The 13,736-nt window shown below is 59.7% G+C and overlaps 1 protein-coding gene across 19 annotated transcripts in view; it reads right to left on the reverse strand.

The window, feature by feature from the left end:
- The window catches only part of TLE3 (TLE family member 3, transcriptional corepressor), a 68,037-nt gene that overhangs the window by 18,657 nt on the left and 35,644 nt on the right, over positions 1 to 13,736 (reverse strand). For 6 of the 19 annotated variants that reach the window (XM_077881706.1, XM_077881702.1, XM_077881694.1 and 3 more), the window contains exons 9-19: positions 13,231 to 13,350; positions 12,419 to 12,469; positions 11,653 to 11,805; positions 11,111 to 11,252; positions 10,345 to 10,544; positions 9,528 to 9,604; positions 8,558 to 8,861; positions 8,021 to 8,268; positions 7,120 to 7,267; positions 6,184 to 6,334; positions 5,355 to 5,431 (exon numbers count right to left, since the gene is read on the reverse strand). In XM_077881706.1, coding sequence (XP_077737832.1) covers positions 5,355 to 5,431; positions 6,184 to 6,334; positions 7,120 to 7,267; positions 8,021 to 8,268; positions 8,558 to 8,861; positions 9,528 to 9,604; positions 10,345 to 10,544; positions 11,111 to 11,252; positions 11,653 to 11,805; positions 12,419 to 12,469; positions 13,231 to 13,350 — 1,671 coding nt within the window. Of the gene's footprint in view, positions 1 to 2,332; positions 4,343 to 5,354; positions 5,432 to 6,183; positions 6,335 to 7,119; positions 7,268 to 8,020; positions 8,269 to 8,557; positions 8,862 to 9,527; positions 9,605 to 10,344; positions 10,545 to 11,110; positions 11,253 to 11,652; positions 11,806 to 12,418; positions 12,470 to 13,230; positions 13,351 to 13,736 lie in introns of those variants that run through there. The other 13 variants (XM_077881707.1, XM_077881700.1, XM_077881703.1 and 10 more) reach the window with 9 other exon arrangements.

Genomic DNA, 13,736 nt, shown 5'->3' on the forward strand with positions numbered 1-13,736 from the left:
TTCAAGCATGGTGTTCTTGAAAAAACAAAAAACAAAAACAAAAACAAAAAGTATACTCCATCATCATAAAATAATTTGGTGGCCAGGTTATAGTATTTAGCAGTCTTGCTAAGGATCTGTCCAGCTGCACTATCCAGAGAGCTGATCTCTATACCTTCTCAGACACCCTAAGATTAGGAGCGTCACTGCCTGTGCTGCAATTGAGCAGCTTATGGGGAAAAGGGGACAGGCAGGGACTCAGAGAGGCCAGGAGGGGTGGCCTGGTCAGCTGTGGCCTGGGATGACCTGGACGTCTGTACCTAATCTGACAGGGACTTAAAGCATGAGAGCTGCCTTCTCACAACCATGCCCCCCCGTTTTGAAAAAAAAATCTTCCTGCTTTGAGCAAGGGCAGAGTTGAAAGAACTCGGTAAGTCTGTTCACTTCGGGGCTTCAGTTACGAGCATCCAGATGCCCTGCTGCCAGAGAAATAGGATCAGCTGCAGCAGGGGAAAGCTCAGCATTTATTCACCAGGACCGCCCAGGGCCACCGACTTCCTGGGCGCTGCCCTCCGGGGAAGCTAGTCTAGCGAGGCAGATAGGCAGGTGCGGCGAAGTGTGGCCAATGCCAGGATCGATCGGGCCTGCGTTTCTGCAGGGAAAGGTTAGTGGGGACTTGGAAAATGCTGTCAAGGGGGTGAGGAGGAGACAGAGGTGACCCTGGGGGTCCTGCGGAAGCAGGCGGTCCCTTGGCTGTGAGCGGGCCCCTCACCTTGGACTAGAAGAGCGCCTCACAAGCGTGCAAGTGCCCAAGTGCCGAGGGATCAGCAGAGGGACCCATGAAATGCAGATTCACCTGCAGCGGGATGGAGATTTGGGGTTTCTCACCAACTGGGTGAGAAGCAGAGGAGGAAGCACGCAGGACAACCTGCCTGGAGAGGCTTGGCGAGTTGTTATAAGGGACAGTGGTGGTGACAACAGGCAGCAGGCAAGGCACTTGGGGCTGGTGCCCAGGGTTGTGTTGCCACCAGCGCTCACACAAACGAGGGGCTGTGTGGTCTCCCCACCCTCGACTGTGAGCATCTGTGATTGAGACCAATTCTTGGCCGGCTCTAACTCCTTGACCGTGCCCGGGAATTCTGGGTACCACTTTCCAGAGGTTACCCCCTCTTCTCAGAAATGGTCGTAGCCACCTCTGCCGGGACAACACTGGAGGTGAGCGTTCTGATAGACCGGTTCCTGTTCCTCTCATCGAGGCCTGCAAGCCCAACTCCTATCTCAGCACTGGTGGGCAATCCCCGGGCGGGTCCTGGGCACACCCAGAATTTTCTGGCCAGAGCCCCCCATCTGGCCCTCTAGCCCTCGGCTTCAATGCATAAATGTGGAGAGGAGTGTGATGTTTTACTGAAGTCCACGCAATCAATACAGAGCTGTTAGCCACACTGCGGCCTCAGATCAGCATTCCTCCTCCTACCTGCTGGAAGCTTCTCCTCCAGAAGCCTGAGTGGACATCTCCGCCAGCTGGACAACCCCTCTGTGCATGCGGTCCAGCTGTCTTCCTAGACTAACAAAGACTGTGCTTTTTATCCAATTGTAATTCCTTTTTTAAAATGTTAAATTATCCCTTTTGTGTGTGTGTGTGTGTGTGCAATCGTGATTTAGAAGGACTTTGACCAAATAAGGAGCTGGAAACCATGTCAGTCTCCAGCTTTAGGAGACAATTCTCTTAAGGGGTGCAGGAAATCCCAGAGCCTAGGGAGCACCCTAGCCCAGCCCTGCCTCCCCGGGGGCACTGGCCTGCATCTCCTACCGTACCCCTTCTGCAAACACCCCTTTGTGAACTAGAGATTGAAGTCCTCCTTACAACATCTAACTTTAAATTTAAGATGGTGTAGGTTTCCAGAGTCCAGATGTTCACAGACACTTGAAGTTCTTTCCATCTCATCTTTTTGCCAACAAATTTTGCACTGACGGCTGTCTTAAGACTTTGGTGGACACCTGCGGTCCTCGCCTCAGGGAACGTTGTCCTGTCCACATGTCCAGAGGAAATCCCAACTCCTAACCGCCACTCCTCGGAGTTTGGGGAGGCATGGAGCACAGTCCCCCCTCACCATCCTGCAAGATCACACCTTCAGGGGTCTTGATCAGACTTTGAGGGGTTGGGGGCAGCACGGGAAGTGCTTTGAAATGAGAAGAGCTCCTGTTTAGGGAGGACATAGGACATCACCCAGAATCCAGGCAGGGCATGAGGGTGATGGACAGTGGCCCCAGGCCTCTTCTTGGGGAGGACTGACTGACCAATGGGTGGCGGGGGGGGGTGGTGTGGAGGCAATTAAAACACAACAATCAAACCAACCTTTAAATAGCAACTTTTAAAAATATAAAAACAGCTCATTACAATGACTTTTCATTTTCTTTTTTTCTTCAGGAATCAACTTTCTTCTACCCTCACCCTCCCTTGTGGCTAGAGCCTTAACAAGACACGGCAGATGAACATCTGAGACCCAGAGAAAGACAGAGAAATACTCTAGAGGGCCCCTCCCCAACCTCGGAAAGGTACACGGTGCCCGGGCCAGTCTCGGTGGCCTCTGGGTCACGACGGGGGAGCTGCTCGCCTGGAGCAAGATCACTGAAGACCAGCAGTTTCCACTGGGGCCCCTTCCTTCCTTCTCTCCAGAAAGAATCACACATTATAAAATAATCCATAAAAATGCAGTATCAAAATTATCTTCCATATGCTACATCCACGGAGAGCCCACCACCAGGACTCACACCGGCCTTTAGCTTTTCCTTAAAAGAAGAAGAAGAAGGAAAAAAAAAGACCAAGAAAACGGGGGTGTGGGGGGGTGCGGGGGGGAAACAAACCAAACCCAAATCCTAATACCTCGGAACATTTTGGTACCAAAAGAGACAAAGCACAAGGAGTGGCCACAGTGTCAGGATCGGCGTCCCCACCCGACCCCCCGGGTCCCCTCGGCCCCACTGTGCTGCCCAGGGCCGGGCCAGGGGAGACCATCCCTCGGGACTCACAACCCAAGTGGGATGATGACACTCGTCCCCTCGGGGGAGAGAGGAGGACGGGGATCAGAGGCAGGAAGGGGGGAGAAGGCATTTTATAAAGGACAGCGATTCTAATTCTTTTTATTCAAATTAAAAAAAAAAAAAAAAAAAGCACCCACATCAGTTGCTAGTTTGCTCTGGTAGCTCCCTGAGCTGAGTCGCTAGGCTTTCCGCTAACTTTTTTTTCCTTTTAAGGTTGTGTCCGAAGATCAAGAAGGGCCAGGGGTGGAGCTCCTTTGCACCTCCACCTCTCATCACCGTGACCAAGTGCGCACCAAAGAGAGAGAGAGGCCAGAAGGAAAGAGAGAGAGAGAGCGGGACCCCTGAGAGAGAGCGAGGGGAGCGCAGGAGGCCGCAGAGGATCCAACCTTCGTCAGCCCGGGCTGGCCCCGCGCACGCACTGCCCGGCCGTGGGCGCAGCCCCCGCGGGTCCCGACAGGCCCTGGGCAGCCCCCCAAGTCCGCGGGGAGCACAGGTGTCGGGGGGGCCCCTCCCGCTCAGTCTGGTCACCTGCAGTAGCTCCCTTCCTCTGCTCCTCGCCCCCCTCCATTGGGCTCGCCCTCCCCGGCCTCCCCTTCTCAGATGGGGATGTCCCTTAAAAAAAAAAAAAAAAAAAAAAAAAGCCACCACCACGAGTGGGTTACAAATACAGCAGGCGAAGTACACGGCTAGCGCTTCCCGCTAGCGTTCTCGGTGGGAAGGGGCCTCCTCCCCCACTGACCAGTCCGAGATAGACGAGTCTGTTATTTACATTTTTTCACAAATGTTGTGCGCCGCACAATCGGGGAAAATGAGGTTCCCCCCCCTCTCCCCCAGCACAAACACGTGGTCCGCTCCGGTGTCCCCGACCCAGGGCGGGGTGGGGGGGGGACAGAGCCCAAGAAACGGGAAGGAAAGACGGGAGATTCACGAGGGGGGGGTCCGTGGGGGGCCGCGGCCCCAAGCCTCCAAAGAAATCTACTTGTAGCATCTGCCAGGGTTGTGGACGGGGGAGGAGAGCCATCCCTCGGAGTCCGTGCCCGGGGGCGGGGGTCCAGGGCGCGGAGGGCACGCCCTCTCGGCCTGCCGGAGCGCAGCCCTGGACCGCCCGGCCGCCCGCCGCCAGCCTCCGCCACCTCGGGGCCCCTCGCGGGGTGGCCCTGTCACCGCCGAGTCCGTTTCTCCCGGAGTCTGACAGCCCTGTGAGAGTCCTGCTTTAGTAGATGACCTCATAAACCGTGGCCTTCTTGTCACCAGAGCCTGTTACAATATATTTGTCATCCGCCGAAATGTCACAACTCAAGACAGACGAGGATTCCTTGGACTGGATGGCGGAGGCGGCGAGGACAGGCGGGAGGGTGGGGGAGGGGGGAGAAAAAGGCAGGAATTCACTTTCTTGGAACTCAGCACGATTCCCAAGCGGATGAGCTATCCGCCTTTCACCCCCTCCTCTGCAGGTGGCCCCGGAGCTCCAGCCCCCAGTGCGCCCAGCAGGGCCTCCCAATGCAGCCTGCAGAGGCACTTTCAGGGACAGATGCCCTGTCCTCCGGCCTTTCCACCAGGGAAAGCTCATTAACGGGACCCCGGGTATCTCAGAGTGGTATGGCTCCAAAGAGGACACCGGAACACGGCCTTCTCCTTGGCGTTTACCTACAGACAGGTAGGAGCACTCGCGAGCAGGGCGCGGGCGTCGGCGGGCCAGAGCCTCAGCCTGCCGAGCTACGGAGAGACCTACACCCGACCCGAAGCATCCAGTGTAACTATGGAGACTCTGATGGCTACACGTGACACACTGGACGCCACACACTCCCACCCAGTGTCGACCCCCCAGAAGCGGCTTGTCGGCTGGGAGCACACGAGCACAGTGTTATGTTGGGACCCAGATCCTGAAAAATCATGAAAAGCCTCTTCCCGCTCTCCCACCTCTTTCCAGACCCTTCCTCTCCTGCCCCTCCTCACTCCTTACACTGAGGTGTTGAGATGAAGCACAGACTTACTTGAACACCAGGTAACACTGCTCTGAAAAGAGCCCGACCAGTGCCCCTGTGAGTGCTCAGTGCACAGGCCAGAGCCAAGAGCATAACTTGACTCCCCCTTGCTCTAGAAATCCTACAAGCAGCACCCCTCTACCCACTTAAAAGCCCTCGCCCTACGTGTCAGACGCCACGGGCAGCAGCGTGTGTCCCGCTGTGTGTCCAAGGCCTTGGCTCTGGGGAACCCCTTCTGGACCCCCCATGAGGTAGGGGCTGGGAGGGCCCAGGGCAAGTCCTGCTTTGCCTCCCACCACCCCCATCCCCATGGGCAGAGCTCTGGGGCGCCCGGGTGGTGTGTGGTACCTGGAATATGCTGGCTCCGTACGGCGTCCTCCAGGCATTGAGGAGATTGTCTTTCCCAGTGCTCACGAACCACTTGCCTGCAGGCGGGAGGCAAAGGGAGGCAAAGGGAGCATCAGCTTTGTGGCTCGCTTTGTGGCTCACACCCTGGAGACGTGGTGTGAACTGCCAACCAGCGCTGAGCTGGACTCTCGGCTGGCAGGGGGCATTTCGCAAGCGACACCCCTGACTCACAGACACCCACAGGACGCCTTTCTCTGTAATCACGGGGGAGGGGAGGCAAGGGCGCGGCCGGGATGGGGAGAGGGAGGATGTGCAGCTGATCACAGACATCACGCTTCCCCACAAGGTACATTTTCGAGCCATCAGTCCACTGACCCTTCTCGGTTTTGCTATCAGAAGGCGGCAGAGGCACTAGAAACAGCAGCACCCTGAGGCCTGGAGAGTGAGCTGCAGCTGGGGGTCGGCAGGCACGCTGCCAGGGCTCGGCTTGTGCTAACGCGCGCTGCCCCCCCAAGCCATGGAGGGGCCTGTGCCTGGGGTTGCACAGCCGGTCAGCAGAGGAGACAGCCGAGCCTCCCAGCAGCCTCAGCGCCTGGAGGAAGGGCCGGGAGGCTGAGCGCTGTTCCTCTGCCCCAGGCCAGCAACCGCTGGCTCTGACCTGGCCTCCTGGGCATTTGGTATCCCCTGGATGCGGACAGGGGGGCAGGGCAGGGGGCATGACAGCGGTCGGTCGGGGTCAGGAGGCTGGATTCCATCCAAGCCACGGCTCCCCCGGGTCCCTCATCCACACAGCGGGCAGGCCAGGCTGCCCGGGCTCCCTGAGGCTCACCGCAGTAGGCGAACTTGAGGGACAGCACGCAGCTCTCATGCAGGTGCAGCTGGTACTTGTCAGGCTTGGTGTGGTGCAGCACCTCCACGTTGCTACTCTCCATGCCCACGGCCAGCCACTCCCCGGTGGGGCAGTAGCCCAGTGAGAAGATCTGCAAGGGGCGGTGCAGGCTCAGCTCCCCGGCCCCACACCCCGCCCCGCACTGGGGCCCCAGGGGCCTCTCCTCTCAAAGACCCCCGGAGCGCAGGGGCCTCCTGCCCCCCCATCACCTCCCCACGTGCCCTTTTCAAGGCCAAGCACCCCCTTCTCCCTCATCCCCGAAATGCCTCTTAGGGGCGAGGAATTAGAGGTTCAGAGATTGCTGACTAGAATGTAAGCGGCAGAGCCAGCCTTCCAACTCAGAGATGCCACAGGCATTTCTCTTTCAAAGTTACTGTGACTTTTGCCTTCCTTAAAAAAAAAAAAAAAAAAAAAAAACTGAAAAAAAACACTGAAATATTACACACATACAGCTAAAATATTTAAATGAGTAACACAAACGATGACGGAGAATCAGGCTCCCCAATGCTCATAAGACATTTTCTGAGCCAGGCTACGGCTAAGGCTTTGAGAGGGACCACCTTAGGTGCTCACGCCAGACCTACAAAGGAGCTACTACTATGCCCATCCCACGAGGGAGAAAACCAAGGCCACAGTGCTCAACAACAGAGCCGAGAATCGGATCTGAGCAGCTGGGTCGAGTATGCCCAACTCCAGGGCCTTGTCAGTTCTACTTTATTGCCGCTTCCTCCAGGAAGCCCTCCAAGCTGGCTGAGGTTGGTCTCAGGTCCATCTGCAATGGCCAGCTGTGAGGGCCCCCTGTCCCCTGACCCAGCCATCGGGACCCCAGAAGGGAAGGGAACACGCTGCCCTGGGGGAGGGGAGGGGAGCGCTCACCTGGGACGTGAAGTCATGCTGCTGCAGCTGCCGACCCTCCCGCAGGTCCCAGGAGCGCACGGTGTTGTCCAGGCCTCCAGTCCACAGCTTGGTGCCATCATGGGAGATATCTATGCAGCTGGCCCCATCCGTGTGGCCCTGGAACTGCCTACAAAGGCCAAGCAGGGAGACGGGGTGAATCCTACGGAACCGACTGCCAAGTTGGCAGCCATCCAAGGGAGCTGTGTCTGAGCAGAAGAGAAAACTGAGGCCCAGAAGGGGGTGGACCATGGTGAGCCTGCAGCGGAGCTGGGCCTGGGTCTCCTCCCACAGGCAGGTCCTCTCCCCATGCCCGGGCCGGGCCGAGGCCACACACAAGCGGGATGCTCCTACGAGCCACAAAGACAGCCAGTGTGTACCGACAGCCAACTCAGGGGCAGGCACACTGCCCCGCACGGTGCGCTAACTCCGAGGACGGCCCTCACCGTGCCCGCTTCACACACGGGAAACGGAGACCCGGGAGCTGAGTGACTTGCACGAGGCTGTAACGGGGGCAGTCACACTGGGCCGCTGCTCCCGAGGCCCCGCGATAACCACCACGTGACACTGCTCTGACCTGGTCCCCATGCCTTCCCTCCTTCCTCAGTCCTCCCCCTCTGCTGGTCTCCACTGCTCTGAATTCCACGCTCCCCTCTTCCCAGAACCTTCTGCAGCTCTCCTCCATCCTCTGCCCAGGCCGAGCACCCGACAGGTGGCCGCCCCCTCGCACAAGGCAGGCCAGGCGGTCTCCTCACCCAGGTGTCCTAGCCCACCCCGTTGTGGCCACCCCACGGCCATCAGCCCCTCGGACAGGCCGGTCCCCATTACGACCAGCGCAACCTTTCCGAGCATGAGCACCCCCTGCTCCCCATCGCAGCCTCACCTGACAAGGGTCTGGTTGTGCAGGTCCCAGACAGCAATGTTCCCGTCACTGCAGCAGGAGAAGCAGACTTTGGCGTCGGGGCTGATAGCCAGGGCGTAGCAGGCGGGAGCCGAGGACGTCAGCTCGGCCTTGATGCGAGGTGTGGGCGAGGCCAGGTCCCAGATGGTGAGCGTGCTGGCCTCGCCGCCCACGATGAGCGTGCGCCCGTCGGGGAGCAGCTTACAGGAGCGGATGTAGTTGTCCCTGTTCTGGAGGGAGAAGGGGGCAACGTTGAGCTCGGGCCACCCAGTGGCACCAAGCACTCTCCCCACCCTGGCTCACATCCGGCCCTCACTCACGGCAGGTGTCAGGCCGACCCCTCCCTCATCCACAACCCTTCAATCTTTCATGCATTTCGTCACAAACCCCAGAAAGTTCGGAATCATCTCCACTTAAAGATGGTAAACCCAGGCCCCAAGAGGTCAGCCGGCTTGCTCCGCGGCCCGGCCAGGGCTGCCCCTCCGCCAGCCAGGGAGGCCTGTAGTCCCGGGTCCTCACCAGGCAGTCCAGCTGGGAGATGGGGCTCTTGCTGCCCGGCTGGCTGATGTCCCAGATCTTCACGCAGCCCTTGCCACCAGTGTAGACGTGCCGCGTGGGGTTGCTGATGGTCACGGCGCACACCACCTCCCCGTGGCTCAGCGTGTTGATCTGCCGGGCATGCCGTGGGATGCCGGGGCCGGCCAGGGCGTCGTGGGGGAAGGGCACGGGCTGCATCTGCCCATCGGCACTCACGTGGAAAGAGTACGCTCTGAAAGGGCGAACGTCCCTTGTGTCACCTCCGATCCGCTCAGCCGCCAGAGTCCTGCCCAGGTCAGACAGCACCATCCCGACTGGCCCACCTCCAGGCCCCAGTCCCCAAATCTTAGGGAACCCAGTAACCCCAACCTTCTTGGCCTGACTCTCCCAAGGGAGGGGACTTGCTTACGATCCCAGGCTTGACTTCTGCTCCTGTTCACACACCCTCGGCTCCAGACCATGTGATTAGCCTCACATGTGCCCTGGAGTGTCCTTTCTTACCATCTACGAATCCCCCTGGGAAGGGTTCAGCTTGAAGGTGACCCTTTCCTTTACGAGCCCAGGGGTAAGAGGGAGGGAAATATGTCTGCTCCTCGAGGGTGAATCACGGAGCCTGGGGTGAGCCAGCACCGTCTTCCTGCTGTTTAGGGCACCGTGGGTGCCCGCTGGGGGGTGTTTCCAGCAGCTGAAACCCAGAGGAGCTCCTGAGGCCAGGGCAGCTCACATCACTTGGCTATGGAGGCCCCATTCGATGCAGCGTTCCCCAACACCCTCGCCTCCCATTCAGCAGGAGCCCCAGGGCTGATGGGGAGTGTGGCCAGGCAGCCGTTTCCTGGGGCTACCACCTGGTCTGGGAGCACCTCTAGAGGGCAGACAGCTTCTCAGGTAGTGGGGACGGGGGAGGGGGATTGTGTGCTTTCCCCAGGCAGCATGCAGTGAACACAGAACTTACGGTTTTCCACCAGGAATGGAGGCGAGGCTTGAGGGCAGGCCGGTGGCCCGCATGGGAGGATGAGGGTCAAAGCCAACCTGTAAGTCAAGACAAGGCCAGCCTTTAGTGAGGGAGGCCACCACGCGTCCCGCCCCCGGCCTCTTCCCTCACCACATCCTAGGTCCTGCCCACACAGAGCTGCCTCTTCAAGACCCGAAGACGGCCAAGCAGAGGAGGGCCTGTTTTCCCTCTTGCCCCGGGCAGCAAGTGTCTGGCCCAGGACAGGTGGCAGAGACAGGGGCAGTCCAGACCCCCCAACTCTGAGCCAGTATTCTTGATCCCCACACCCTCAGCTCTCTGGGGCAACCCCACTTCATTCCTGCCCCTGGCATTCAGTAGGCCCATCACATGGGGAGGAGGCCGCCCAGGAGAGAAACCGTCTCCTGGAAAAGAGCCCCTCTCTGCCGACCCAAATCTGAACTCATTCTTGGTATGCGAGCAGCCTCTTTTACCAAACCCAGGCTACGTGGAAGTCACTGGACTCATGTTGGGGTTCCCATCCCCACAGAGCCCAGAAAAAAGAGGGAGCAGCCCCATTTCTCAGATGGAAAAAGACACCCCCACCGGGTAGGCAGGGTGGGAGGGCTGAGTTGTGTGATGTCACAAGACGACTACCGGGGTGAGCAGGGGGTGGGGATCCAGGTCTACCGACCCCAAAGTCTACGTTCCTTTTCTTTTCCTAATAAACAGTCTATCCCAGAGGCAGCTGCCTAACAACCTCCACCACCTCCCCGCTTCTTGCCCAGTCCCCCCAAAAGGAGCCAAAAGGTCTACGTACAGCTCCAAAGCTCACCATTGGCGATCGGCCATAGGCGGCGGCGGCGGCGGCGGCGGCCGCGCTCATCTGCGGCGGGATGTTGTGCAGGCTGGCGTAGGCGCTCGGGCTGGTGAGCGAGCCGTTCATCTCGTGGTGGCTCATCATGGCAAAGGGGGCCGCGTAGGAGCTGGTGATGGAGATGGGCGTGCGCAAGGCCGAGGCTGCAAGGAGGCGGACGTCAACCGGGGGGGAAACCCTCAGGGGGAGCGTGCCCGCCCCTCCCGACCCGGACAAAGCTCGGGCCACCACGATGCCTCCCAGCCCAGCTGCAGGTCTTCTGCACTCAAAAGCTGCCTGTTCCAGGCAGTTGGACTGAACCCATCAACCTGGTCCAAGGTCCAGGTCCTCACAGTCCAAGAAGGTTCAAGCTGAGGGTGGTGCCCATCTCTTTTTACAGAGCAGGACACGGAGGTCCAGAGAAGGGGGTTGGCTCAGAGTCTCACGGAACTAATGATGCAGATGGGGTCAGACCTTGGGGGTCCTGGCCCGTCTGAAGCTCCTGCCACACGCCGAGTCCAACAGTGCCCCGGAAGGCCCTGCCACCAGTGTTAACACACCAGGTGTCCACGTCCTCCTCAAACCTGACCACGGAGTCTCCTTGGAGGCGGGCCCTGGGCCCCAACTCCCACACACTGCCTGGTGCTCCAGCCGGTCCATGCAGCTCTGACCCCGACCCGGGGGAACACCCCACCCCCCCAGCACGGAGACCCAGCCCCATCGTGCCTACCCATTATACCTATCGGGTCCATGCCTGGAGGTTTGCCCGGCATTGACCGGAGCCCTGGGGTCGTGCTGGTGCCTGGAGTCGGGGCATCGTTCCTCGGAGTAGGTGTATTGGACTTGAGCCCAGGGGTAGAGGATTTGTCATTCTGAAGAGAGAAGATCGGAAGATTCCTTTCTCTCAAGAGCTGGGCACTTGGGAGCTGGCCACAACACCCAGTGCCAGCTCCAGTTTGCAATCTCCTGCCCAAAAGCCCCTCAATTCTCACCCAACTTTACGTGGCAGGGACTACGGTGATGGTTCCCATTTTACAGATGCGGTAACCGAGGCTTGGAAACATGAACTGGTACCACAGGGCCCAGCCAGTGAGTGGGGAAAGCCAGTATCTGAACGGGGGGGGGCCACACCCCAATCCGTGTTCTCTGTACTCCACCCCTCTGCCCTCCAATTACGACCACTCCAGTTTGTCCCTTTTCTAGAACCTTCTTCCTCCACCCCACCTGCCCTAGCCCTCTGCTTCTGCGGTGCCAGAGGCAACCCCCACGTACATGACCAAGGTCTTTGGTCTTGGAGGAAGGTGTGCTGCTGGAGGAGGCTACTGAGGCAGGGCTGGTGGGGGCATCCTTTTTCAGGCCTCGGGCCTTGTCCAGCCCATTTTCAGGAGGGGAGTGTGCCGGGCTGACCCGGGGTGTCGCTGGGTCCTAAAAGCACAAAGGGTGCAGAGATGCAGTAAAGACAACAACCAGCCGGGAGCCTTCCCTGCGCTGGGGACGGGAAGGGAGTGCACACACTGATGGGGAGAAGAGTTTGGCTGAGAGGGATGAGGGCCCCAAAGCGGGGATGACTAGTTCTCACAAATCTGGTCTCACCCCTTCATCCCACAGATGGGAGACGGGCCTGGCGGGGGTCGGGGACGGTGACCAGCCCAGGATCAAACCCAAGTTCAGGACTCCAATCTGGGCAGTGGGGCCTCAGGACCCCTACAGCCTCAAGGTCCCAGGGGGTGGTGGGAGAATGGAGTGGACCTGGAGGACCACGGGGAGCAGGAGCTGGCCCTCGCCGGAGATCTTTGGGGCGTGCTTGTGCTCTCCCCCCGGGTTTTCCATCCCAGGAACCCCAGCCACCATGCAGCCAAGCCCTGCCCTCCTCCTCCTGACCAGCCTGATGCCCCGACACCAGAGGCCTCGCCACCCCGCTCAGGCTGCCAGCAGTGTTGGTACAGCAGGCGGGACCCAGCAGCTCTCAGTCAGGGGAGAAACCGCCTGAAACCACCCCAAACCGAGCATACTGTAGCCTGGGCCCGTCCGTGCTCACCTCGTTGGAAACGTCCACCACCAGATCGTCACTCTTGTCTCCGTCACTGTCCTGCACCCCGAGAGAGGAGCTGGTCAGGGGGCCACCCTCACCACACCCCAGACTGAGCCTGAAGCACCCCCTGCTCCCACCAGCTGGAATCGGAAGCCAGAGCCAAGCCCCGCAGTCCACGCCTTCTCCTCTCTGGTCTATCAATACGGGCCTTCTGCTCGCCCAGCCCCCGGCCCTGTTCCAGGTCACCTCTCACACCTCCTGGCTGCCTCACCCACACCTGCCCCGTTACGGTACTTCTGAGCCCCTTTAACTTGGCTCTTTCCAGAAGCTTCACAGCCACCATCACTGACAAGGAAGTGTGCTAGCCTCATGTCAGGGCTTCCGCCAGTCCATGCAGGAGGCGTGATCAGCCTCGTCTCCCAGAAATGCAGCCAAGGCACTTGGGGAACCCGTCCAGGGCCACAAGCAGCAACGTGGCTGGACGGGGCCTGGCATCACATAGCCCCCTTCCCTCGGTCTCAGCTCTCATGCTGCACAGGCTGGCCCACTGTGGGGTCAAAGTGTGGGGGCACCAGGGATGGCCCCCTGGAGCAGACCAGGGTCTGGGAGGGCCATGAGGGGAGCACGGGGCCGCCCTGCCTGCCTGTGCCCTGGCCCACAGCTCTCCCCTCAGCCGCTCCCCGTCCTGGCTGTGGCCCTGGTGCTCACAGCCCACCCTCCCCTGGGTCTCTGACTCGCACCCATGAGTCAGGCCTGTGGGTTGTCCCGCACCCCAGCTCCCTCAGACCCAGCGGTGGCCACGGTGCCCCTATACGTACGTATCGGCTCAGACTATCCTTCTCCTCTGCTTTCCGCTTCTTGGCTTCCATGCTGTAGTCTGCAGAGCCCCGGTGCTTCTCACTGGCCCTGAGGCTTTCTGAGGGCGACACGGAGTTATTCTGGAAACAAGAAGGAGATTCAGTGTGAGCACTTCGTGCACATCGTCCCATGAGGTCAGTGGAGGTGTGTGTGTCCTGCTACGCTCCCCTCCATCGGAGTCTCGCCAGAGCAGCCTTCCCAGCTCTCCAGAATGGGCCTCCCCGGAAGGGTGGGCGCCCTGGGAGCAGCACAATTCTCCTCTGTAGCCATGATGCTGCCATGAAGTGAATGGACCTGCACCGAGCTCTCTGCCTTCTGGCCTGTGAGACTGTCTGTTCTGTGGGGGCCGGATCACACCTCCCTCACCGCCCACCTTGGGCTGGCCACGTATATCTGCTCGAAGAAGGGACAAGCAGAATTTGCACCGAGTCTTGAAAGATGGGCCTCTGCTGACACACAGGGGCCA

This window comes from Canis aureus, chromosome 32 (assembly GCF_053574225.1).
Source record: "Canis aureus isolate CA01 chromosome 32, VMU_Caureus_v.1.0, whole genome shotgun sequence".
In the NCBI taxonomy this organism is placed as follows: Eukaryota; Metazoa; Chordata; class Mammalia; order Carnivora; family Canidae; genus Canis; species Canis aureus.